A 25,664-nucleotide genomic window follows, 5' to 3' on the forward strand; every position below is an offset into this window, starting at 1 on the left:
CAAGAATAGCAGATACACATTTATAATCACTAGATAGTTTTATTCACACATAGCCGGGTTATTGCAACAACAACAAACACATGGCACTAGAAGAGAATGATTCATTGTCATTTTTTCCATTAGGATTTTTGTACTGATTGAATTTGACTGATACTAAGGAGTTAGGTAACACTTTACTTGAAGGGGATAAAACCTTAATGAAAGAGATCGTAACAACTTTACAAGTGTTCCAGTATCATTCATAACAACCTTCATAACTTATTTATTCAACGTCATTCATGAGGTGTTATGAATGCCTTACGTATGCCCCTTCAAAGTAAAGTGTTATTGAGTATTAACGGTCATGCTAGATTTAACACATGGCATGCTTTGTCACCTAGTTTAAGAAAGCATTGTAGTCTCAAACACACACATCATGTTGAGTGAAACATATTTTATCAATGATGCAGAGGAAGCTTGTGTCGCATTCTGATGACAGGTACTCAATATTCTACACATACGGTACTCATTTTTTTGCAACTTATAATAACCATTAAATTAAAAGTCAACTGTCATTCCAATCAAGAGTATTGTTTACCGTTCAGAAAATAACAGAGAAGTCTCAGTCCCGAACAGGCAAATGCACATTTTCAGAAACATGACTCCAGAGTGCTATATACACTATATATACAAAGGTATGTGGACACCCCTTCAAATTAGTGGATTTGGCTATTTCAGCCAAATGACAAACCTGACAGGTGTATAAATTCGAGCACACAGCCATGCAATCTCCATAGACAAATATTGGCAGAAGAATGGCCTTAGTAAAGAGCTGTGACTTTCAATGTGGCACTGTCATATGATGCCACCTTTCCAACAAGTCAGTTCAGCAAATTTCTGAACTGCTAGAGCTTCCCAGTCCACTGTAAGTGCTGTTATTGTGAAGTGGAAATGTCTAGGAGCAACAACGGCTCAGCCACGCAGTGGTAGGCCACACAAGCACACAGAATTGGACCGCCAAGTGCAGAAGCATATTAAAATAATCGGTCCTTGGTTGCAACACTTACTACCAAGTTCCAAACTGCCTCTGCAAGCAACTTCAGCACAATAACTGTTCGTCAGAAGCTTCATGAATTGGGTTTCCATGGCTGAGCAGCCGGAGACAAGCCAAAGATCGCTGAGCGCAATGCCAAGTGTCAGCTGGAGTGGTTTAAAGCTAACCGCCATTGGACTCTGGAGCAGTGGAAACACATTTTCTGAAGTGATGACTCACGCTTCACCATCTGGCAGTCTGACAAACTAATCTGGGTTTGGAGAATGCCAGGACGCTACCTACCCACAATTCATAGTGCCCTCTAAAGTTTGGTGGAGAATGAATAATGGTCTGGGACTGTTTTCCCTTTGTTCCAGTGAAGGGAAAGCTTAACGCTACAGCATATAATGACATTCTAGACAAATATGTGCTTCCAATTGGGGAAGGCTCTTTCCTGTTTAATCATGACAATGCTCCCATGCACAAACTAAGGTCCATACAGAAATGGTTTGTTGAGATCAGTGTGGAAGAACTTGACTGCACAGAGCCTTGACCCCCCCATCCTACACCTTTGGGATGAATTGGAACGCTGCCTGCAAGCCAGGCCTAATCGCCCATCCTCAATAATGCTCGTAGATGTATGGAAGCAAGTCCCCACAGCGATGTTCCAACATCTAGTGGAAAGCCTTTCCAGAAGAGTGGAGACTGTTATAGCAGCAAAGGTGGGACCAATTCCATATTAATGCCCATGATTTTGGAATTAGAGGGTCATTGAGCAGGTGTCCACATACTTTGTCATGTAGTGTATGTCATGCAACTGTGTTGCAGTGTCAGGGACATGAGCTGAGGTCAGGTCAAACATTAACTGCAAGCCAGCCAGTCTGCAGCTGTCTCCTCTCCCTGACAGCCAGTTAGCCATCCAACATGGAAGGACATTAGCAGTTTCCAACCAAGGTACAAATGGGGTTGTGAGTTAAAAGGTACAGAAATGAGGACATGAGATTTAAGGCTCTTCAAAATAAGAGTCTTATGAGATTGACATGTACACTTCAAAATAAGATTGTACAGGGACAGAGACCGACATCATGCATTAGGTTGCTTTATGCCACATGGATGCTATCTCGATGACTTTCCATTGGCACACAGATCAGAGGGTCTGTTAGAACAAGGCTCACATTGAGTCATGGCAGGCAATAGATAAGACAACTTCAACTGGCTATATGGAATGGGGTCTAATCTCTCCATATTAAGACCCCCTGGCCTCAGTAAAGGGTTTCTTGGGCTGTGTGCAAACTGTTACATCAACAATGCATTCAGTGACAACTGTATTAAGCGGAAACCAGTAGCAAATGTGTGCCCAGTTCCCAGGCACGCTTGACTGCCCCATAGGCTGAGAACACATGAAACACAAAATGACTGATTCCAATAATGACTCAATTTAACTTTAATACTAAGCTTGCATTTCTTTATTTTTTTTTTAGCATTTAACAGTGTCTTCATGTAATGTAGTGAAAATAGGGTTGTCCAATAATATACGCCATTTAGCAGATACTTTTATGAGCAGCAGGCTATGTGCATGGTGAGCGTTTAGGCCCAAAAGAGAGGTTCAACATCCCACAAGCAGTCACTCAGTACCATGCGATCATTAGTTTGTGCGTTAACAGGGTACTGATCAAGGTACCAACTCAACTTATTGGATAAACTGAAGTTCTGGATTGCATATGAACTAAAATATTAGCGGCAATTCGATTGCTGTGGGAGTCCAGAGAGAGAACGGGTTTGGAAAGGTTTATTTTAATTTTTAAAAATTCCCCCCAGAGCAGGTGCACAATAGGGGGAGATTGTAGGGGTGATCAGGGATAAACAAGTTGTTTTTCTGGACAACATTGATCACATGTTTCCCTCTCTGTGTGTGTTACTCCTCTCATGGTACACACATGCTCGTTCCTCTAGACCCTCCTTTCTCTCCGTCTCGGCTCTGTCGGAGGGAGGAGAGCAGGGGGGGCAGGAGGTTGAGGGCCGGCCGGTGCTCCTGGACCCCCAGGGCCACAAGGGCCCCCGCTAACAGAGTGGTCACCCTGGGCAGGATGGGTGGCTGGGCCTTCATCATCTAGAGGAAGATGGGAAAACAATACTCAGCAAGTTTGATGTGATCAGTTTAGGCAAAGCAGAGAATCTGATAATATTTCTCAGCAATTTGTAGGCATGTCCATTTCAGAGTCAGAGGAGACAGTACACAACAGGGCCACTCACTTTTTCCACTTTGTGACAGTGTATGAGTCCATCATGTCCAAGGTAGAAGGTGGAGAACGCATCATATGACCTGTTGAAAGACTGTGTTTACTAGAGTATAAATGATCAAAAGTAATTAACAATGAAGAGGAACACTGACTAGAACCCCTATCCATTCCAATACATTTATATCTGAACATTGTGTAAAGATGAACATATCCCAGTCAGGTTTCTGTACCTGTAGAGGTCAGTTTTGTCCTTGCGGTAGAATCTCAGCAGCAGAGAGAGGAAGGGTAGTCCTCTGACCCTCCACCTGGCCTTGATGGTCCTGTCCTCTGGGTGCTTAGTCAGTTTCAGTACCTCTAACCGGGCCTCAGCATAGTAACAGAGACACAGCAGCCTCCACAGAGACAGGCTCAGCTGGTACAGAACTCTGCCCCTAGAGGATAGACACAGTATAACTATTATAATATAGACCTATTATGGGGGTGTAAATGTGTGTAGTTATACGTATAAATATCAGGGTTCGGGTCAATTCGATTTCAATTTAGGAAGTGAACTGCTATTGAGTAGCCAGAATGTAGCATTTACCTGGTCTTGGCATTTAGAATACAGTTGACGAACTCGATATCATTTGTGTACATGGTGTAGTCATGACTCTTCACAAAAAAACTTGGAAGCTGCAAATCAAACAAATGATAATCAATACTAATAACTAAATAGCAGTGTATGCCATCAAACAGCACTCTTTAACAAACAAACCCCTCTTACCTCAATCCTCAGCTTTTCATACATCAATGCCAGTTTCTCCTCATCCTCCCTCTCTTTGTCGCTGTGTCCCCCCTCCACTGTCTCTCCCTCTGTGTAGCTACTATACAGAGAGGTGTGGAACAGCGACAACTCTTTCTCTAGTCCAATCATATTGCCCGATTTGTCCCCGTAACCAGGTAACGGCTCCATTCCAGGACAGTGGAAGCAGTAAAACCTGGATCCATACATAAATGGAGCAGGACATCCTTCCGTCTCAAACAGCCTTCGGAACGATCCTCTCTCCCTCTTTTCTGCATCATCATGCAGCCATTCTCCCTTGTTCATCTTCCCAACGCTGATGTCATCCTCTCGGCTCCCATCCACAGTGGTCATGGGGAAGAGGAACTCCACGGGCCTACTGACTCTCGGAGCAAGGATCTCATTTAGTTTAGTCTGCCCAAACAGAGGCACCTCCACCAGGGTGTGCTGGTCATCACACTCACCAGGGACAGTTCGCACCAGCACACACAGGCTAACAGTCTCTTCCCAGTCCTCGTCCAGGCCCGGGGGCATCTGGCTGTGGCTGGCATGGTGGAAGGGGTGTGACAGGGATGGCTGCTTGATGTTCTGGTACCTCAGACTGTTGGGGGGAACCAGGGCCCATGACGCGCTGCTGAGAGGACGAATCTGTCCACTCCACTGCACATCCAGCGCCTGCAAATTCAGATAGGACAAGTAAAGATTTTCCATAAGGTGCTCTTATATAGCCTGGTCCCAGACTTGGATCCAGCCTTGCGTTTATTCAAATAATTAATGTAGGCCTATCTGTCGAGACAATACCTGTGCAAGACTCCAGCACTGTTGCTTGACTGGTTGCCTGTTGCCATGGCTCCTCACACACCCCGCCCACAAGGCGAGGGCCCCTCTACATGCAGCCATTCAAGACAGGGGGTAGGGTGTAACCCCAGTCACCAGGGGACACCCCAGACAGTCACCAGACCATCATGCCACAGCCACCAAAAAGGAAGGACCAGCTCTTTATCTTCTTGGTCCCCTCTCAATCCCAAATAAGAAACCTAGATAAGGGGGGGCAGTTGAGGGTGAACAGTTATTTTTTGACCATTGTCTCAATGATATGTCCATATGATCATATGGCCTGGTGTGTGAATGTGTAGGCTCCTCAAGGAATGGTTGTGAGTTCATGCATAGGTTGCTAGGCTGTAAATCAAGACCCATGTGACCTTCATACGACTGGCATTCACTGCTATGCCAAACAGGTATACATACGGTACGCATAACACATACATGCATGCCTATACCATGACAAAGGTCAGATCTAGCATCCATGGAATTTCACAGATTGGTTTTGTTTCCAAATACTCAAAATTCTAGATATGGAAGAGAACTTCAATGAGGTGGGAATGATTCAAGACATTTTTAAATGTCCCTGGAGTTAGTGGTTCAACTTCAAATTCAGTATTTGACTGAATTTTCCTAAAAGTTTCCCTTTAAACTTTTTGCCAAATTACCATAAATCAACACAACACAGCCTTCCTTGGAAGTGCTCATCTAGGAGCAAAAAGATTTGAAGCGTGTCGGTCCTCTTACTTTAAAGTTTAACCCACCCCACTTGAAAGATCTTTTTAGAGCCAGTGTTGCCAACTTTGCCACTATATTTAGGAGTATTCAGACCCCTCTAGCGACATTTTCAAAAAAGCGACTAGCGACAAATTTAGCGACTTTTTCTGGTGTTATTGGAGACTCTGACATGAAAGCACTTATCGTTCCTACTCTTCTCAACGAGCAGCAGATGCGCGCAGCAGTCCCTCCCAGCTGCAGTCAGAGCAGGAGATGTTCACCCCTTGCGTCCAGACTGCAAATTAATCGCATATGCGGGAAGCCGCAGCTGGCTGATCCCGCCCTAGCTTACATTCAGGGTGGGATGTAAATGTAAAAAAAACTAAGTAACTCCGCCAGAGTCTCTCTTCTGGGTCACTTTTGCCGGTCCCAAGCCCGGATAAAGTAGGGTTGGAATTGTGACATAAAAAACCCCCAAGAATGGCAGAAGTTAATTTGTAGTTCTAAACATATTTAGGGTGTTTTTTACTCACTTTTTGTCTCTCCCACGACCCTATTCCTCTCTCCTACAGTGTCCATCACAATTACATGCACATGGCCAATTATGCAAATTAGAAGTGATATCATTTAGCGACTTCTAGGACAGCCAATGCCAACTTTCCTTACTGAGGAGTTGGCAACACTGCTCATGACAGTGAGTGGTGGAAACCGCAAACCACGAGATCGTAATTGATACTCAGACGTCTCGTCTTCCCAATAACACAGTAATTTGGTACATTTGAACTCGATAACTACAGTAGCGAATATCGTGATGTTTCTTCTATAACTTTAGAACCCCGATGTTGATACATTACATAGAAAAACCGTACATACCTAACAGTACGTGTTTGTCATTAAGACAAACGTATTTACTCATGACTGCAGAGGCAGAATAGATTGCAACCCATTTCTGGCAGCTACAATATTATACAATACTATGATGTAACATTTCACGTTCTAGACTTTATCAAACGTGAACTGACATTCAACCTTTGTTAATCGTCCAACCAATCCACTCGGCTACCAATCGTACAGACACAACCAGAAACAAGTGAACCATGCAGCAACTGATGTTATGTATGGAAATACATCATTGATTGACGAATATAGGGATCCCTCAATGTAGTTGTAAAACGCACTCCAACGTACAACTCGCTAACTTGTTAGTTGATAAGCTAGCAGCTAGATCACATGTCAGCACAACATTGGGTTAGCTAGGAGCTAGCATGTTACCTGTGTCAGAAGCGGATTGGATAGAAATTGCGATGAGTCAGTTTAGCAAGGACTAGATGATAATCCTCCAAGTCAGGTACTTTACTTTTTATTTCCCACGTAATGTTACAAAATTGGAAGCTACCAAACGTTACACAAATGTCATTCCATTTCCCAATGTCCTTGTCCAGCAGCAACGCGCCTCACGCAAGCGTAGGAACGTTTCTAGAAGAAAAACCGCCACACGTCATACACCGGCGTAGCTCTGATTGGTGGAGAATGCATATTTCAGTCTGACTATACTAGTATGAAATCGAAGACTGCTGTAAACATTTTGTTGGTCTAGACTACCTTCTTTAGCTACATTTTTCTGAAACTTTTCAAGCAATTTATTGAGAAAACATATAATTATGTAATACTTATCCTATCCATAAAACAAAATTATTATTTCACTATCAATTGCTTTTTTTACTCACAAAAGACTACAATTGTGTGACAAACCTACTGGTGGCGCTGTGAAATGTTGCTTTTCTTTCACTAGCGAATGAAACTCGGTGGTGCCAAAGATTATGGATATACTGACAAGATACTAGTGTCCACCCCCTAAACAATGGGGCTCGTTGTCCATAAAGTGTCTCTGCGGGCTGTCTAGCGCCTGCCTATCCTTTCTTAGGATTTGTGGATACATTTCATTGTTACTTTTTAAATATTCGACGAGGGTTGTTGAAGTCAACCGCCTATATTCAATGGAGAGTGGCAGAATATCTGCCCGCTGTAATTGATCCAAGATTAAGGACATCTTTGATTATATTCAGACAGTGAGCATAGCCTTGCTATTGAGAGAGGCCGCCATAGTCAGACCTGGCTCTCAAGAGAAGACAGGCTATGTACACACTGCCCAGAAAATGAGGTGGAAAATGAGCTGCACTTCCTAACCTGGCAAATGTATGACCATATAAGATACACATATTTTCTCAGATTACACAGACCCACAAATAATTAGAAAACAAATCCAATTTTCATAAACTCATATCTATTGCGTGAAATACCAGTGTGCCATCACAGCAGCAAGATTTGTGACCTGTTCCCACAAGAAAAGGGCAACCAGTGAAGAACAAAAAACATTGTAAATACCACCCATATTTATGTTTATTTTTCCCTTTTGTAATTTACTATTTTCACATTGTAAAAACTGTACATAGCCACATTATGACATTTGAAATGTCTCTAGTCCTCTGAAACTTTTGTGAGTGTAATGTTTACTGTTTACCCCAACGATTTTTTTATGGACCAAATTCGACACTCATTGACCTCCATACGAAAACTCCTCGCTTGCTGAGGGAAAGAAACGAAAAATGCCACCTGATGGAGAAGACAGATTTTTGGCCGAGCTGGGCCAATGATGTGTTTATAGACGTCATTGAGTTAGGCCTCTCGCTTTGCTTCTTCCTCTTTGGTGGTGCTCTCGCTACGAAATTCTCAGGCCGCATGTGTTGTGACAAAACACTTGCGCTTCACTGACAGCCACTCTTACAAATTGCTTTTAAGTTATTAGAAGGCACATTCAGGTGGTTATCTGTTAATATACGTATAAATAAATATACGGAAATGCCCAAGAAAGCAAAAGAAGATGCAGAATGGGAAGGAGAAGAGGGAGCAGCCCCACCAGCGGCGGCAGGTAGCTAATTGTTAACAGCTAAGCTAACGGTTACATCTGAATCATTTCCAGCCACTGCACCACAGTTGTTAACGTTAGCTATTGTGCATCAATGTGAAATGTAATTAACAAGTAGCTGTCCTGGCTGTCATATGATAGGGATTATTTTGACAGTAGTGTGGCATTGGCGATGGTTAACTACCTAGAAACTACGTTAGCTAACTTGCTATCAATGTTTTGAAAATGATGCAATGCCATATGCATTCCTTGTAATTGTCAGACATGATTCATTGTTCTCTCTACTTGACAGTCAAGTAGAGACACACTTCAACATATAAAAGGGGTCCTTTGTGGAAGAATAATAAACACAGGGTCATGGCTAGTTATGAATTTCTCTGTCATAGCTAATATGCATTGTTAGAAGAACTGCTGTGTTGCCAAAAGTCATTCTGAAAATGCGCCAGCCCCCGCTTCCCTTATAACGGGCTTTACCTCCCCGCCGGCTCATTCTGACCCTCTCTTTTGTCACTCAGTGCATCCATATGTTGATAACAAACTTGCTAATTTTGTTGCCTACATTTTCTCTCCCCACTTCAGAAAAATCAGTAAAGAAAGGAAAGAAGGATAAGAAGGGGAAGAAGAGTGTGAGTATACGTCTTTTGGGGATATTTTTAGTAGATTGAATGAGGCAAGAAAGAAAATGTAATCGTCAATGTGTGAACACATTAAACAAAATGTATCAACATCTCTCATTGACTGTCACACACTCTATCTCACAGTTCTTTGATGAGCTGGCCACAGATAACAAAAAGGAGGATGGACCTGTGGTGAAGGAGACTCAAGGAAAGCAGGTAATTGTTTTCCTTGACTAATACAGATGATCATATAGGTCATTTTCAGTTGGATTACTTATTTTTGCATTACTGTATCAATAACACAATGTCCAGTGATATGTTGTCATTAATAGGTCCACCTATTACATAATTGGTATGTTTCTTCCCATCCCACCTAATTTGCTCTCTTGAAAGACAGAAGATGAGCTTGAAGAGGTTGGGGAGGTAGCCACTACTAGCCAGAGTTGTAGCTAGCTTGCAGTATTGAATCTCCAACATAGAAAATCATGATATGATATATATATATATATATATATATATATATATATATATATATATATATATATATATATATATATATATATATATATATTTTAAAATCATGACCTATGTGTTTCGTGTGGTCCCTCCCTGCTAATTCCTAACCCTAGTAGTTATCATGTAAACCTTCATGCCCATCTAATATAATCTCTCTTGCTCTCAGCCTCAGAAGAAAAAGAAAGACCGGCGGAAAGGTAAAGGTGGAGAGGGAGACGATGATGATGATGATGAGGATATGATGGAGAAACTGAAGAAGCTGTCAGTGCAAGCCAGCGATGACGAGGAAGAGGAGGGTAAGTTGACTGCTTAGTAAGTCTGTCAAACATAAATGATGTATACATTTCAAGCTGGAAATGTGCTGAGTTGATAGCTTAACGAGACTTTCATCAACTTCTTGCTCTCTCTCTTATTTCAGTTGTGGCCTCCAGAAAAGGCAAGGGAAATAAGGTGAGCTTGTTGTGCATGCAACAGTCTTGATCACTATATCTACAGTCTAAGCAGATTTGATCACTGTCCTATTCTATTACATTTTGAGGGGAGACTACACTATAATCCACTTTTAAATTGTATTTGTTATTTTTGTTGTCTCAGGCAGGTAACATATTTGCAGCTCTCAGTCAGGGAGACAGTGATGGAGTGGCTGGAGGGGAGGATGATGATGAAGAAGAGAGACGGATGAAGGTGTGTGGGGTTTGCTTCTTATGTTTATGTATCATGTTCTTTAACTTTGAATGTTGATTCTATTGATACTTTTTGTTTCAGAGGTCCAGGCATCTCTAAGAATGTGTTTATGTTTACTAATTCATCCATCCCCCCTCGTATTGTTCTTTCCTCTTCCTTTTCTACTGCCTTCTCTTCTCCTTTGGATTTCATCACACACTCACAATAAGACCTGCTACACATGTTCACATCCATATTCTTAGTGATTCCTAAATGATTACATTTTTTTGCTTTTCATCTACATGCTTTGGACAAATTAGCAGAAAGGTTCGGGCTTGCAAGGCACTTAGAGTCTAATGATTTGAATCAAGCATGTTATTTTTCTTCATTATGACATGGTGGTCTGGTGTAAGGACATGTCTAATATAAAGGAACTGGTGTATCTGTGTGCGTGTCCGTGCGTCTTTAATACTTTAACACAGGAGGTTGAGAAGGTGCAGAAGGGCAAGAAAAAAGATAAACCTAAGCCAAAACCAAATGCAAAGGTGGGTGATGGAATGTTTCTTCTCCTTCTGCACTCTTTACTTTCCCTCTCCTTTCCCCTTTCTTCATACCCTTCGCCCCTGTGCCTGTCTGTTTCCCATCCAACAGGGTTGATAAGCAGCACATTTTAAATGTTCACTAACACGTTCCCTTCTCAATCCATTTCCTTTTATTCCACTCTACTCTTTGTTTGATGTCTTTTCTCTTCGTACACCTCATATCTGCAGATCTAACCCACTGAGATACTCGATACAATAAAACCGTGTGAGTCTGATCTCACTTGTTCCCAGACATGGAGACTCACTCAATTTTTACTACATAATACCAGGCTCCCTCCGATGATGAGGCGGAGGAAGAGAAGAAAGACAAGGATGAGAAAAAAGCAGTGAACAAGAACCCAGAGGCTAAAACAACATCCAAGGTCAGGCTTCTGATTGGCTTGGTGGAATATTGCTTACACCTATCAAATTATTTGAGATCTACAGGAGTATCTAGAGAGTATTGATTTGGGATTCAGCATTATGTTGAGAACTAAATGAGACTCCTTTTCTCTTCCCTTGTAGGCAACTGAGGAGGATGAAGCAGAGGAGGAGAAGCCTCAGCCGAAGAAAGGCAAGAAGGAACAGCCCAAGGTGAGTGAAGAGCTCTCTTTGGTGTTAACAACACAAACTTTGTTTAAAACAGTTTTCCTTCTGGAATGTAGGGATGGCATTCGATTGAAAAAATCATATTTAGCGACGTATAGTGTGACCAAGTCCCAATACCCCCACCTGTAAACTGTCAAGAATGCAGGCCAATATAATGCATGGTCACAGTTACACTTAATGTCTTGTCAAGGTAGTTTCTGTAAAACCATAATGCTATGTGACCTGTCCCATTCAGAGGATGAACAAACCTGCTCGCCCGCCTCGCAGCGAAGATGAAGAGGGTGAAGACGATGAAGACGACACAATGAAGGTGTGTTTTTATGTCTAATCTGAGTCTGCTATATGGAAGGGTCATACATAGCATGTAGAGCCACCATAGAAAGCCTAACTCCCTCTCATAGAACTGTCTCACTCTGTGTCTGCCTCCCTCTCTACTGTCAGTGTGCTGAAGATGTGATCGCAGAGCAGGAGCAGGAGAAAGGTGACGACCCCTTTGCCAACATGAGCAAGAAGGAGAAGAAGAAGAAAAAGAAAATGGTAACCAGTCTATAAATACACTACCGGTCAATAGTTTTAGAACACCTACTCATTCAAGGGTTTTTCTTTATTTGAACTATTTTCTACATTGTAGAATAGTAGTGATGATGTCAAAGCTATGAAATAACATGTATGGAATCATGTAGAAACCAAAAAAGTGTGAAACAAATTGAAATATATTTTATATTTGAGATTCTTTAAATAGCCACCCTTTGCTTTGATGACAGCTTTGCACACTCTTGGCATTCTCTCAACCAGCTTCACCTGGAATGCTTTTACAAAAGTCTTGGGAGTTCCCACATATGCTGAGCACTTGATGGCTGCTTTTCCTTCACTCTGGTCTGACTCATCCCAAACCATCTCCATTGGGTTGAGGTTGGATGATTGTGGAGGCGAGGAGGTCATCTGATGCAGCACTCCATCACTCTCCTTATTGTTAAAATAGCCCTTACGCAGCCTGGAGGTGTGTTGGGTCATTGTCCTGTTGAAAAACAAATGATAGTCCCACTAAGCGCAAACCAGACAGGATGGCGTTTCACTGCAGAATGCTGTGGTAGCCATGCTGGTTAAGTAATTTGTAAGTCGCTCTGGATAAGAGCGTCTGCCAAATGACTTAAATGTAAATGTAAGTATGCCTTGAATTCTAAATAAATCAGACAATGTCACCAGCAAAGCACCCCCACACAATAACACCACCTCCTCCATGCTTTTACGGTAGGAAATACACGTGCAGTGATCATCCGTTCACCCATACCACGTCTCACAAAGACATGGCAGTTGGGAACGAAAATCTCCAATTTGGACTCCAGACCAAAAGACAAATTTCCACCTGTCTAATGTCCATTGCTCGTGTTTCTTGGCCCACAAAATGCAAATATTTCAGGTAGCCATTTGATCACCTGTTCAGGAGTCTTATTGCTTGGGGTAAAAACTGTTGAAGCCTTTATGTCCTAGACTTGGCACTCCGGTACCGCTTGCCATGCGGTAGTAGAGAACTGTCTATGGCTGGGGTCTTTGACAATTTTTAGGGTTTTCCTCTGACACTGCCTGGTGTAGAGGTCCTGGATGGCAGGCAGCTTAGCCCCAGTGATGTACTGGGCCGTACGCACTACCCTGTAGTAGAGGTAGACCAATTATGATTTTTCAACGCCGATACCGATTCATCGGCCGATTTATTTATAATAATGACAATTACAACAATACTGAATGAACACTTATTTTAACTTAATATAATACATCAATAAAATCGATTTAGCCTTAGCCTCAAGTAAATAATGAAACATGTTCAATTTGGTTTAAATAATGCAAAAACAAAGTGTTGGAGAAGAAAGTAAAAGTGCAATATGTGCCATGTAAAAAAAGCTAATGTTTCAGTTTCTTGCTCAGAAGATGAGAACATAAGAAAGCTGGTGGTTCCTTTTAACATGAGTCTTCAATATTCCCAGGTAAGAAGTTTTAGGTTGTAGATATTATAGGAATTATAGTATAACTATTTCCCTCGATACCATTTGTATTTCATTAACCTTTGATTATTGGATGTTCTTATAGGCACTTTAGTATTGCCGGTGTAACAGTATAGCTTCCATCCCTCTCTTCGCTCCTCCCTGGGCTCGAACCAGCAACACAACGAAAACAGCCACCATCAAACCAGCGTTACTCATGCAGAACAAGGGGAACAACTACTAGAAGGCTCAGAGCGAGTGACGTTTGAAATGCTATTAGCGCGCGCTTACTAGCTAGCCATTTCACTTCGGTTACACCAGCCTCATCTCGGGAGTTGATAGGCTTGAAGTCATAAACAGCGCAATGCTTGACGCACAATAAAGAGCTGCTGGTAGTGTCTTGTGGTAAGAGGCAGTGATGCAACCAGTTAGGATACTCTCGATGTTGCAGCTGTAGAACATTTTGAGGATCTCAGGACCCATGACAAATCTTTTTAGTTTCCTGAGGAGGAATAGGCTTTGTTGTGCAATCTTCAAAACTGTCTTGGTGTGTTTGGACCATTCTAGTTTGTTGTTGATGTGGATACCAAGGAACTTGAAGCTCTCAACCTGCTCCACTACAGCCCCGTCGATGAGAAGGGGGGCGTGCACAGTCCTCCTTTTCCTGTAGTCCACGATCATCTCCTTTGTCTTGATCACGTTGAGGGAGAGGTTGTTGTCCTGGTACCACACGGCCAGGTCTCTGACCTCCCTTTAGGCTGTCTCATCGTTTCTGGTGATCAGGCCTACCACTGCTGTGTCATCAGCAAACTTAACGATGGTGTTGGAGTCGTGCCTGGCCTTGCAGTCGTGGGTGAATAGGGAGCACATTAGGGCACTGAGCACGCACCCCTGGGGAGCTCCAGTGTTGAGGATCAGCGTGGCAATGTGTTGCTACCTACCCTCACCACCTGGGGGCGGCCCATCAGGAAGTCCAGGATCCAGTTGCAGAGGGAGGTGTTTAGTCCCAGGATCCTTAGCTTAGTGATGAGCTTTGAGGGTACTATGGTGCTGAGCTGTAGTAAATTAATAACATTCTCACATGCAGTGGGGCAAAAAAGTATTAGGTCACCACCAATTGTGCAAGTTCTCCCACTTAAAAAGATGAGAGGCCTGTCATTTTCATCAGAGGTACATTTCAACTATGACAGACAAAATGAGAATTTAAAAAATCCAGAAAATCGCATTCGCACTCGTTACCTGTATTAATGTCACCTGTTTGAACTTGTTATCAGTATAAAAGACACCTGTCCACAACCTCAAACAGTCACACTCCAAACTCCACTATGGCCAAGACCAAAGAGCTGTCAAAGGACACCAGAAACAAAATTGTAGACCTGCACCAGGCTGGGAAGACTGAATCTGCAATAGGTAAGCAGCTTGGTTTGAAGAAATCAACTTTGGGAGCAGTTATTAGGTAATGGAAGACATACAAGACCACTGATAATCTCCCTCGATCTGGGGCTCAACACAAGATCTCACCACATGGGGTCAAAATGATCACAAGAACGGTGAGCAAAAATCCCAGAACCACACGGGGGGACCTAGTGAAAGACCTGCAGAGAGCTGGGACCAAAGTAACAAAGCCTACCATCGGTAACACACTACGCCGCCAGGGGCTCAAATCCTGCAGTGCCAGATGTGTCCCCCTGCTTAAGCCAGTACATGTCCAGGCCCGTCTGAAGTTTGCTAGAGAACATTTGGATGATCCAGAAGAAGATTGGGAGAATGTCATATGGTCAGATGAAACCAAACTAGAACTTTTTGGTAAAATCTCAACTCGTCGTGTTTGGAGAACAAAGAATGCTGAGTTGCATCCAAAGAACACCATACCTACTGTGTAGAATGGGGGTGGAAACATCATGCTTTGTGGCTGTTTTTCTGCAAAGGGACCAGGACGACTGATCCGTGTAAAGGAAAGAATGAATGGGGCCATGTATCGTGAGATTTTGAGTGAAAACCTCCTTTCATCAGCAAGGGCATTAAAGATGAAACGTGGCTGGGTCTTTCAGCATGACAATGATCCCAAACACACCGCCTGGGCAACGAAGGAGTGGCTTTGTAAGAAGCATTTCAAGGTCCTGGAGTGGCCTAGCCAGTCTCCAGATCTCAACCCCATAGAAAATCTTTGGAGGGACATCACTGCTCTAGAGGAACTCTGCATGGAGGAATGGGCCAAAATACCAGCAACAGTGTGTGAAAACCTTGTGAAGACTTACAGAAAACGTTTGACCTCTGTCATTGCCAACAAAGGGTATATAACAGTATTGAGAAACTTTTGTTATTGACCAAATACTTATTTTCCACCATAATTTGCAAATGAATTCATTAAAAATCCTACAATGTGATTTTCTGGATTTTTTTTCTTCTCATTTTGTCTGTCATAGTTGAAGTGTACCTATTATGAAAATTACAGGCCTCTCCCATCTTTTTAAGTGGGAGAACTTGCACAATTGGTGGCTGACTAAATACTTTTTTGCCCCACTGCACATAAGTGTTTCTTTTGTCCAGGTGGGAAAGGGCAGTGTGGAGTGCAATAGAGATTGCATCATCTGTGGATTTGTTTGGGCGGTATGCAAATTGGAGTGGGTCTAGGGTTTCTGGGATAATGGTGTTGATGTGAGCCATTACCAACCTTTCAAAGCACTTCATGGCTACGGACGTGAGTGCTACGGGTCTCTAGTCATTTAGGCAGGTTACCTTTGTGTTCTTGGGCACAAGGACTATGGTGGTCTGCTTGAAACATGTTGGTATTACAGACTCTGGGGACATGTTGAAAATGTCAGTGAAGACAGCTGCCAGTTGGTCAGCACATACCCGGAGCACACGTCCTGGTAACCCGTCTGGCTCCGCAGCCTTGTGTATGTTGACCTGTTTAAAGGTCTTACTCACATTGGCTACGGAGAGCTTGATCACAAAGTCGTCCAGAACAGCTGGTGCTCTCATGCATGCCTCAGTGTTTCTTGCCTTGAAGCAAGCATAGAAGTGATTTTGCTCGTCTGGTAGGCTCGTGACACTGGGCAGCTCGCGGCTGTGCTTCCCTTTGAAATCTGTAGTAGTTTGCAAGCCTTGCCACATAAGACGAGTGTCCGAGCCGGTGTAGTATGATTCAATCTTAGTCCTGTATTGACGCTTTGCCTGTTTGATGGTTTGTCGCAGGGCATAGCATGATTTCTTGTAAGCTTCCGGGTTAGAGTCCTGCATCTTGAAAGCAGCGGCTCTACCCTGTATCTCAGTGCGAATGTTGCCTGTAATCCATGGCTTCTGGTTGGGGTACAGTCACTGTGGGGACGACGTCCTCGATGCACTTATTGATAAAGCGAGTGACTGATGTGGTGTACTCCTTTCCCTCTGGTTACACATTTTAACATGTTGATGGAAATTTGATAGAACTGATTTAAGTTTCCCTGCATAAAAGTCTCCGGCTACTAGGAGCGTCACCTCTGGGTGAGTGGTTTCCTGTTTGCTTATTTCCTTATACAGCTGACTGAGTGTGGTCTTAGTGCCAGCATCTGTCTGTGGTTGAAAATAAACAACCACGAAGGTATAGCTGAAAATTCTCTACGCAAGTAGTGTTGCCCTCAATTTATCACAATATACTCCAGGCGAGCAAAATCTACAGACTTCCTTAGATTTCGTCCACCAGCTGTTGTTTACAAATATGCACAGACCGCCTCACCTCGTCTTACCGGAGTGTGCTGTTCTATCCTGCCGGTGCAGCGTATATCCCACTAGCTGAATATCAATGTCGTCATTCAGCCACAATTCCGTGAAACATAGGATATTACAGTTTTTGATGTCCTGTTGGTAGGATATTTGTGATCGTACCTCGTCTAGTTTATTGTCCAATGATTGCATGTTGGCGAGTAGTATTGACGGTAACGGCAGCTTTCCCACTCACATTTTCTGGGTCTTTACCAGGCATCCGGCTCTTTGTCCTCTGTACCTATGTCGCTTCCTCTTGCAAATAATGGGGATGTTGGCCCTGTCGGGTGTTTGGAGAATGTCCTGTGCGTCTTGCTTGAAGAAAAAAGCTTTGTCTAATCCAAGGTGAGTGATCGCTATCCTGATATGCAGAAGCTCTTTTTTGCAGCAAGATACGGTTGCAGAAACATTATGTACAAAATAAGTTACAAATAACGTGAAAAACCCCCACATAATAGCAATTGGTTGGGCGCCCGTAAAACTGCTGCCATTTCTTCCGGCACCATTGTCAGGGTGGCTATTTGAAGAATCTCAAATATAAAATATATTTTGATTTAACACTTTTTTGGTTACTATATGATTCCATATGTGTGTTGTCTTCACTCGTATTCTACAATGTAGAAAATAGTACAAATAAAGAAAAACCCTTGCATTAGTAGGTGTTCTCTACTTTTGACCGGTAGTGTATGCTCGACCAGACACAGAAGAAGCTTTTTATTCATTGGAAGTGTGTGTCCATGCCTCTGTGTTTCTAGATAGAATATGAGAAGCAGGTGGCCAGTGTGCGTGCTGCCAACGCCATCGAGGGCGATTTCTCAGTGTCCCAGGCTGAGTTGTCTTCCAGGCAGGCCATGCTGGAGAACGCATCAGATATCAAGGTGACCTGACCGTCTCAACTCATCGAGTGTTACTTTATTCTGAAGAATTAAGAGAAAAGTTAATAGAAAATAGTTCTTGAATACTGAAGAAAATGTATTAAATGTAGATAGTATGAGGTAGTCCCTTCAACCATTCTATACTGTGGAATGGGCAACTTTGATGGGGATGGGGGCCACAAAACCCCATGGTCAGAGAAGATTATTCAGTTTTATAACTAATTTCCTGTAATTCTACACATTTTGCCATAGGGTGGAGAGAAATGTTTTCATTTTTGAATATGATATCTGATTGGGACTAACTAACAAAATCAATGGGGGCACCCCGGACGTTAATTCGACCATGATAGTAAGTTTAGATAGCTGACATGGACTAAGTTAGTTTAGCGGCCAGCTAACATTTTTTAGATTTGCTGACTGACTTGACATAACAAGACGACAACTGCTAATGCACAACCACATTTCGAAATTTCTTTGCTCTAATGTGTTGACACCCCAACTGAGTTCCTAATTAAAAACAAAAATGTTAATTGATCTGAGGGCCTTCGGGCCACCAGTTGCCCATCCTGCCTGCAGAATGTCAAGTGGGAATCCATGAAGTTCCATGAGTATCAGAGTTCACCTGTAGGGGTTTCAGTGTTTTAATGTCTCCCCCAGCTGGAGAGGTTCAGTATATCAGCTCACGGGAAGGAGCTGTTTGTCAACGCAGATCTCCTGGTGGTGGCAGGAAGACGCTACGGTCTGGTTGGACCTAACGGGAAGGGGAAGACCACTCTCCTGAAACATATCGCCAACAGAGCTCTCAGTATCCCTCCTAACATTGACGTGCTGCTCTGTGAGCAAGGTATTTCACTTGCCCTCTGAAGAATACCCCCCCACCCCACCCCATCATACCCTTCTCTCTGTCTCCCTCTCATCATCTATCTGTTTGCATGTCTTTTGTCCCTACCCCCTGTCTCAACACTCCTCTCTCTACTCCTCTTCTCCCTTCACCCCAACCCTCTCTAACACCCTATGTCTCTCTCCATAGAGGTGATAGCTGATGACACCCCGGCGGTCCAGGCTGTGTTGAAGGCAGACACGAGGCGTCTGAAGCTCCTAGAAGAGGAGAGACAACTCCAGGCTCTGCTGGAGAAAGGAGAAGACAGCGTGGCTGAGAGACTGGACAAGGTATGGTGAAGCATTATAATGGAACCCTAATGCCTAGTTAAATAAAAGAAAATTGAGTTAGCCAGGTGAAATATCCACTTCCTAATTTCTATGATAATGTATTGGATACACCGTTTTTTAATTCAGACTGTGGTAACAGACTTTGGAGTTATTGTCTCTTAGGCTGCATTAAGACAAATATAATCTGTCAATAGACTAAGCCACTGCTTGTCTACATATTGTGTGTCCGTCTCAACCAGGTCTATGAGGAGTTGAGGATCATCGGGGCAGCAGCAGCGGAGGCTAAAGCCCGTCGTATCCTGGCTGGTCTCTCCTTCACCCCAGAGATGCAAAATCGAGCTACCAAGAAGTTCTCTGGAGGCTGGAGGATGAGAGTCTCACTTGCCAGGTAAGACTTTTTTGGAACTCCATTTGATCACTCTTTTGTTGCTGAGAATTTGAAATGCAGATGGGTTTCATGATTTCAATAAATTCACTGAAAACCCACACTTCCACATGGTTATTAACAGTATTGCACTTTTAATGTAACCCAGTTTTGGCCAGCTAATAGCATAACCACCGATCAAGCAACATTATGGACTTAACATTCATATCCTGTTGCTGCGGGATTATTTTACCGTAACAACATAGGTCAAATGAAGATCCTATATCTGTAGACCCCCTAGCCCTGCTTAGGCACTTATATAGATCTGAAGGGATTTGATTTAGAGGTTTTAGCTATATGGCAATTGCTTCAATTGTTTTTTCTTTAGCTACTTTTTTAAAAGTGCATTTTTGCAACGTCACTTTTAGAGATAATAAAACAAAAGCGTAACAGGGATAAAAACAGCAGTGAAAACTCTAACCTAAGCTTCCTGTGGCTCTCTCCTACCAGAGCTCTGTTCATGGAGCCCACCCTGCTGATGCTGGATGAGCCCACCAACCATCTTGACCTCAACGCTGTCATCTGGCTCAACAAGTAAGGGCACACCACACACAGTCTTTTACTTAAATATCATTTATTTCCCAGGGACAGGACACCACACAACATACAGCTGCTTACTCAATGGGTCTCCTTTCAGCCCTGCATCTGTGAATGATACACTACAGTGGCTAATATATCAATCTCTCCACCTAGCTACCTTCAGGGCTGGAAGAAGACTCTCCTCATCGTGTCTCACGACCAGAGTTTCCTGGACGATGTGTGTACTGACATCGTTCACCTGGACAACCAGAAACTTTATTACTACAGAGGGAACTACTGTGAGTATTTTCTATGTACATTCTTTCTCCTTCCCCATAAACTGTTAGCCTGGAAATACTTCAACACAACAAAAATGTGTGTATTTGGTTATTGACATACTACACTGAACAAAAATATCAATTCAACATGTAAATTGTTGGTCCCATGTTTCATGAGATGAAATAAAAGATTCCAGAAGTGTTCCGTACGCACAAAAAGCTTATTTCTCTCATTTTGGCTGACTGCAGGAATATCCACCAGAGCTGTTGCCACAGCATTGAATGTTCATTTCTCTACCATAATCCGCCTCCAACGTCGTTTTAGAGAATTTGGCCGTATGTCCAACCGACCTCACAACCGCAGACCATGTGTAACCACGCCAGCCCAGGATCTTCACCTGCAGGTTCGACTGAGACCAGCCACCTGGACAGCTGATAAAACTGTAGGTTTGCACAGCCAAATCATTTCTGCACAAACCGTCTCAGGGAAGATCATCTGCGTGCTCGTTGTCCTCACCAGGTTCTTGACCTGACTGCAGTTCGGGGGCATAACTGACTTCTGTGGGCAAATACTCACCTTAGATGACCACTGGCAAGCTGGAGAAGTGTTCTCTTCACTGTACCAGGCAGATGGAAAACAGTGTGTTTGGAGTTGTATGGGCGAGAGGTTTGCTGATGTCAATGTTACGAACAGAGTACCCTGTGGTGGTGGCGCGGATATAGTATGGATAGGCATTCGCTACGAACACAATTGCATTGTATCGATGGCAATGTGAATGCACAGAAATACTGTGACGAGATCCTGAAGGCCCATTGTCATGCCATTCATCCACCTCCATCACCTCATGTTTCAGCATGATAACGCACAGCCCCATGTTGCAAGAATCTGTACACAATTCCTAGAAACTGAAATTGTCCCCGTTCTCCCATGGCCTGCATACCAGACATGTCACCCTTTGACCATGCTTGGGATGCTCTGGATCGACATGTGTTACAGTTCCAGCCAATATCCAGCAACTTCGCACAGCCATTGAAGAAGAGTAGGACAACATTCCACAGGCCACAATCAACAGCCTGATCAACTCAATGCGAAGGAGATGTGTCGCTGCATGAGGAAAATAGTGGTCACACCAGATATTGACTGGTTTTCTGATCCACACCACATCTTAAGATGAACTGTTGCACTACATCTGGAAACGAGTGTCTGCTAATTTACTAAAAATGTATTTTTCACTCTGTCTCCCTCTCAGTGACGTTTAAGAAGATGTACGTTCAGAAGCAGAAGGAGCTCCAGAAACAGTACGACAAACAGGAGAAGAAGCTCAAGGATCTCAAGGCTGGGGGGAAGTCCACCAAACAGGCCGTAAGTTTAGTTCAGCTACCTGTTTAGACATGGTTCTATCTGGATCTGTCTCGCTCTCTGTACTTCTCCCATCATCCACTGTTTTCTGTCTCTCTCTCTAGGAGAAGCAGACTAAGGAAGCCTTGACCAGGAAGCAGGCGAAGGGAAAGAAGAAGGGAGGGGTAGAAGAGGAGAGTCTGGAAGCAACAGAGCTGCTCAAACGACCCAAAGAGTACACTGTCAAATTCACCTTCCCCAACCCCCCTTCTCTCTCTCCTCCCATCCTCGGACTGCACAGTGAGTTCTCCCTCTCTTTTTCCTCTTCCTCTTCCTCTCTCTCTTTGTATATCACTGTTAACCCTCCGCTCTGTCTGTCTCAGGTGTGGACTTTGCCTTTGAGGGACACAAACCTCTCTTCAAGAATGTGGACTTTGGTATCGACATGGAGACTAGAAGTATGGAGAAATTATTACTGTTTGAAAACCTGGGCTATGTCATTAGCCTCCATACTAAAGCTGACAGCTCTTTATCCTTGTTCAGTTTGTATAGTTGGACCCAATGGAGTCGGGAAGAGTACCCTACTACTACTTCTCACTGGCAGGTTAAATCCAGTGAGTTTGCCTCCAAACAAAAATAACAACAAAAGTATCCTTACAAATGCAAATACGGCATCTGCTTTTTCACTGGTGGGTATAACTGTGTGTCAGACTAAATGTGTGTTGATTTGCCTTTCAGATCAAGGGGGAGATGAGAAAGAACCATCGGCTGAAGGTGGGCTTCTTCAACCAGCAGTATGCTGACCAGCTGAACATGGAGGAGGCAGCTACAGAGTACCTCCAGAGGAACTTCAACCTGCCCTACCAGGACAGCAGGAAGTGTCTGGGCCGCTTCGGACTGGAGAGTCACGCACACACCATCCAGATCTCCAAGCTATCAGGTTAGGAATAGAAACATGCATGCACACACATGTGCAAGCACACACACCATCATCCATTGTCAATCTGTTTATGTTCCTCTCCATCCAGGTGGTCAGAAAGCCCGAGTGGTATTCGCTGAGCTGGCCTGTCGACAACCTGACGTTCTCATCCTAGATGAGCCTACTAACAACCTGGACATTGAGTCGATCGATGCCTTATCAGAAGCGATTAATGAGTACAAAGGAGGTATGTACACAAATACAAGAGGCTGTTTGGTATTGAGGGTTATGGGGTATGATATGGGGTAGCTGTGGCCAATGTGCCCTCTAATTGTTTTCGGGCACTGAGCAAATTTCAGGTCTACTGAGCACAAACTTGAACGTTGTGAAAATTCTGTTTAACTTCTGGCGTGAGTTTACATGGAAATAGGGCCAAAATATATTATAATGGAAATAGCTGTTCTATCATTCATTCTACGGTAGCAGCCAATGTATGGTGTTAAATGTAGGGATTGACAGGTTAATGTTTATCCACTTGTCCTTCAGACAAGGTGATTGAAACAAATTGATGCAAGAAACAACTTTACAAAAATCTAAACACAACAATTTCAAAGATTTTACTGAGCTACAGTTCATATTGGGAAATCAGTCAATTGAAATTAATTAATTAGGCCCTAATCTATGGATATCACAGGACTGGGAATACAGATACGCATCTGTTGGTCACTGGTACCTTAAAAAAAAAGGTAGGGGCGTGATAAGAAAACTAGTCAGTATCTGATGTGTCCTGCTGCATGAGACCACATCTCCTTCTCATAGAGTTGATCAGGCTGTTGATTGTGGAATGTTGTCCCACTCTTCAATGGCTGTGTGAAGTGGCTGGACATTGGCGGGAACTGGAACACGTTGTCTTACACGTAGATCCAGAGCATCCCAAACGTGCTCAATGGGTAACAATGGTAACAAAGAGTATGTAGGGCATGGAAGAACTGGGACATTTTCAGCTTCCAGGAATTGTGTACAGATTCTTGAGACATGGGGAAATGCATTATCATGCTGAAACATGATGTGATGACAGCGGATGAATGGCGCAACGACGGGCCTCGATCTCGTCACGTTATCTCTGTGCATTCAAATATAAACAAATTTGTGCCCAAAATGAGAGAAATAAGCTTTTTGTGCGTATGGAACAATTCTGGTATCTTTTATTTCAGCTCATGAAACAGGTTGTGTTTATATTTCTGTTCAGTGTAAAATTATTATTACCGTACTATTATTACAGAGAATCAGACAAATTATGCTACACTCTGCCGATTGACTACTTAGCTTATTCAAGCCCGTCTCAAAATGCAACACTGCTCTTTACCTAACTTGCTTTTCAAAGAGGGCTAGAAATGCACACTTTTGTGCTCTTGTAGGAAGCAACCACTGCCCCATTGTTGACTAGAAATTAGCTATAACTGGGCTAATAACTCAAACTAGCAAAGAATATGAACAAATATACACACCTGGCTACATGCAGCTCTTGCTTTGAGCTCAAAACAAGCACATCTACTCTCGACCACTCATGCTGTAAACACAGTCCAGTTCAAAGTAAATGGCACAGATCCATATGGCGATGGTCTATTTGCATATAGGGATACTGAGGTCTGATTGGTTATGGCACACCGGTTTGTGTAAATAATGGGCCTGAATTGTGCCTGTCAATGCAATAGAATCCGACTGCAATGTGCTCTGCCTACAATAAAATCTATTGCATTGTTCATTTTGTTTCGGTATGTTGATTTGATCACAATTCGCACAGTAGAGGGAAGTGTTAACTCAAAGGGGAAAACTAGTTAAGTTCAATCTCGTGCTGATATTTCTCCTGCGGGGCATTCCCAGGGGAGCTGGGAACAGTGGTGGTGGCGGCATAAATAAAACGTCTCAACATCAAACATATAATTAGCATGCTGCTGATAGTGCCTTTTGGTAGGCTCTTCTGACAGTGTTTCTCATATGTAACATGTTACTTTCCTTGCTGTTGTCCCTCCATAGCTGTGATCATCGTGAGCCACGATGCCCGGCTAATCACTGAGACAGCCTGTCAGCTGTGGGTGGTGGAGGATCGGTCTGTCAACCAGATAGACGGGGACTTCGAGGACTACAAACGGGAGGTCCTGGAATCACTGGGGGAGACCCTGGTCCACAAGGTCAAAGAGTGACCTACCTACTGCAGAACCAGGGCTCTATTGGCACTCTATTCCCTGTACTGCACCATTTCTCACCAGAGCACTATGGGCCCTGGTCAAATGTACTGCACTATGTAGGGAATAGAGTACCATTTTGAACAGACCCAGGAGGAAATGGAAATGTAATGCAAAATAACCTACCACTGAAGCTGGCTATGTCATTAGCTCAGTGCATCTCGATAGTCTAACGTGGCTATGTTTCCTTGTCTCACCTGATCGTTCACCACTTATTTGAATAAGCATCATGGCTTAAGTCTCTCCCAAATCAGTTTATTTGAAGAAAGGTGTGGCGAGGAAGCCACGTTAAGAGTATTGAGAATACACCCCTGGTGTACTGCAGTATCCTTTCAGCCTATGAGATGCATACATTTTCTTGAGTCCAATTTGCCACCTTGCCCACTCCACACAACTGTATATCTGAAAAGATAGGGTGTGATTTGGAATTCAGAATTTGACTGGACAAGTGGGCATGTCTCACCCAGGTGACAATGGGACAGAAATAGCAATATGCTGAAGTATTTCTATTATAGAGGAAATGGCAATACATTACCAGTGGATCCACACATGTAGAAACCAAGCTCTTATTACCTGGAAATAAACATGTTGACACCTGTATGATTAAGTATTTACTACAGACAAAATGGCAATTAAATAAATGGATTTTGCATCTTAATGTCTATTGTACAACTTGTCTCTAAATAT

The 25,664-nt window shown here is 43.2% G+C and overlaps 2 protein-coding genes across 3 annotated transcripts; one reads left to right on the forward strand and one right to left on the reverse strand.

Moving 5' to 3' along the window:
• Nucleotides 1-15: 15 nt before the first annotated feature.
• LOC135549756 (uncharacterized) lies at nucleotides 16-7,038 on the reverse strand. The gene is made up of 7 exons (XM_064980023.1): nucleotides 6,845-7,038; nucleotides 4,835-5,070; nucleotides 4,016-4,708; nucleotides 3,836-3,924; nucleotides 3,483-3,683; nucleotides 3,266-3,335; nucleotides 16-3,122 (listed from the first exon to the last, which is right to left on the reverse strand). The coding sequence occupies exons 2-7, from the start codon at nucleotides 4,931-4,933 to the stop codon at nucleotides 2,937-2,939; spliced, it is 1,338 nt and encodes a 445-aa protein (XP_064836095.1). The 5' UTR covers nucleotides 4,934-5,070; nucleotides 6,845-7,038; the 3' UTR covers nucleotides 16-2,936.
• A 1,210-nt stretch (nucleotides 7,039-8,248) lies between these two features.
• Nucleotides 8,249-25,635, forward strand: LOC135549757 (ATP-binding cassette sub-family F member 1-like). Of its 2 annotated transcripts, XM_064980024.1 has the most exons (24): nucleotides 8,249-8,501; nucleotides 9,078-9,124; nucleotides 9,260-9,331; nucleotides 9,798-9,927; nucleotides 10,050-10,081; nucleotides 10,226-10,315; nucleotides 10,777-10,839; nucleotides 11,166-11,258; nucleotides 11,401-11,469; nucleotides 11,720-11,794; nucleotides 11,926-12,021; nucleotides 17,963-18,085; nucleotides 18,740-18,926; nucleotides 19,113-19,252; nucleotides 19,492-19,640; nucleotides 20,127-20,210; nucleotides 20,370-20,494; nucleotides 21,724-21,836; nucleotides 21,938-22,112; nucleotides 22,196-22,270; nucleotides 22,356-22,426; nucleotides 22,551-22,752; nucleotides 22,841-22,978; nucleotides 24,769-25,635. In XM_064980024.1, exons 1-24 carry the CDS (start codon nucleotides 8,432-8,434, stop codon nucleotides 24,933-24,935), a joined length of 2,586 nt encoding a protein of 861 aa, XP_064836096.1. In that variant the 5' UTR covers nucleotides 8,249-8,431; the 3' UTR covers nucleotides 24,936-25,635. The 2 variants fall into 2 exon arrangements, with proteins under 2 accessions (XP_064836096.1, XP_064836097.1); XM_064980025.1 differs by lacking the exon at nucleotides 10,777-10,839.
• The last annotated feature ends 29 nt before the right edge of the window (nucleotides 25,636-25,664 follow it).

Source organism: Oncorhynchus masou, chromosome 12 (genome assembly GCF_036934945.1).
Source record: "Oncorhynchus masou masou isolate Uvic2021 chromosome 12, UVic_Omas_1.1, whole genome shotgun sequence".
In the NCBI taxonomy this organism is placed as follows: domain Eukaryota; kingdom Metazoa; phylum Chordata; class Actinopteri; order Salmoniformes; family Salmonidae; genus Oncorhynchus; species Oncorhynchus masou.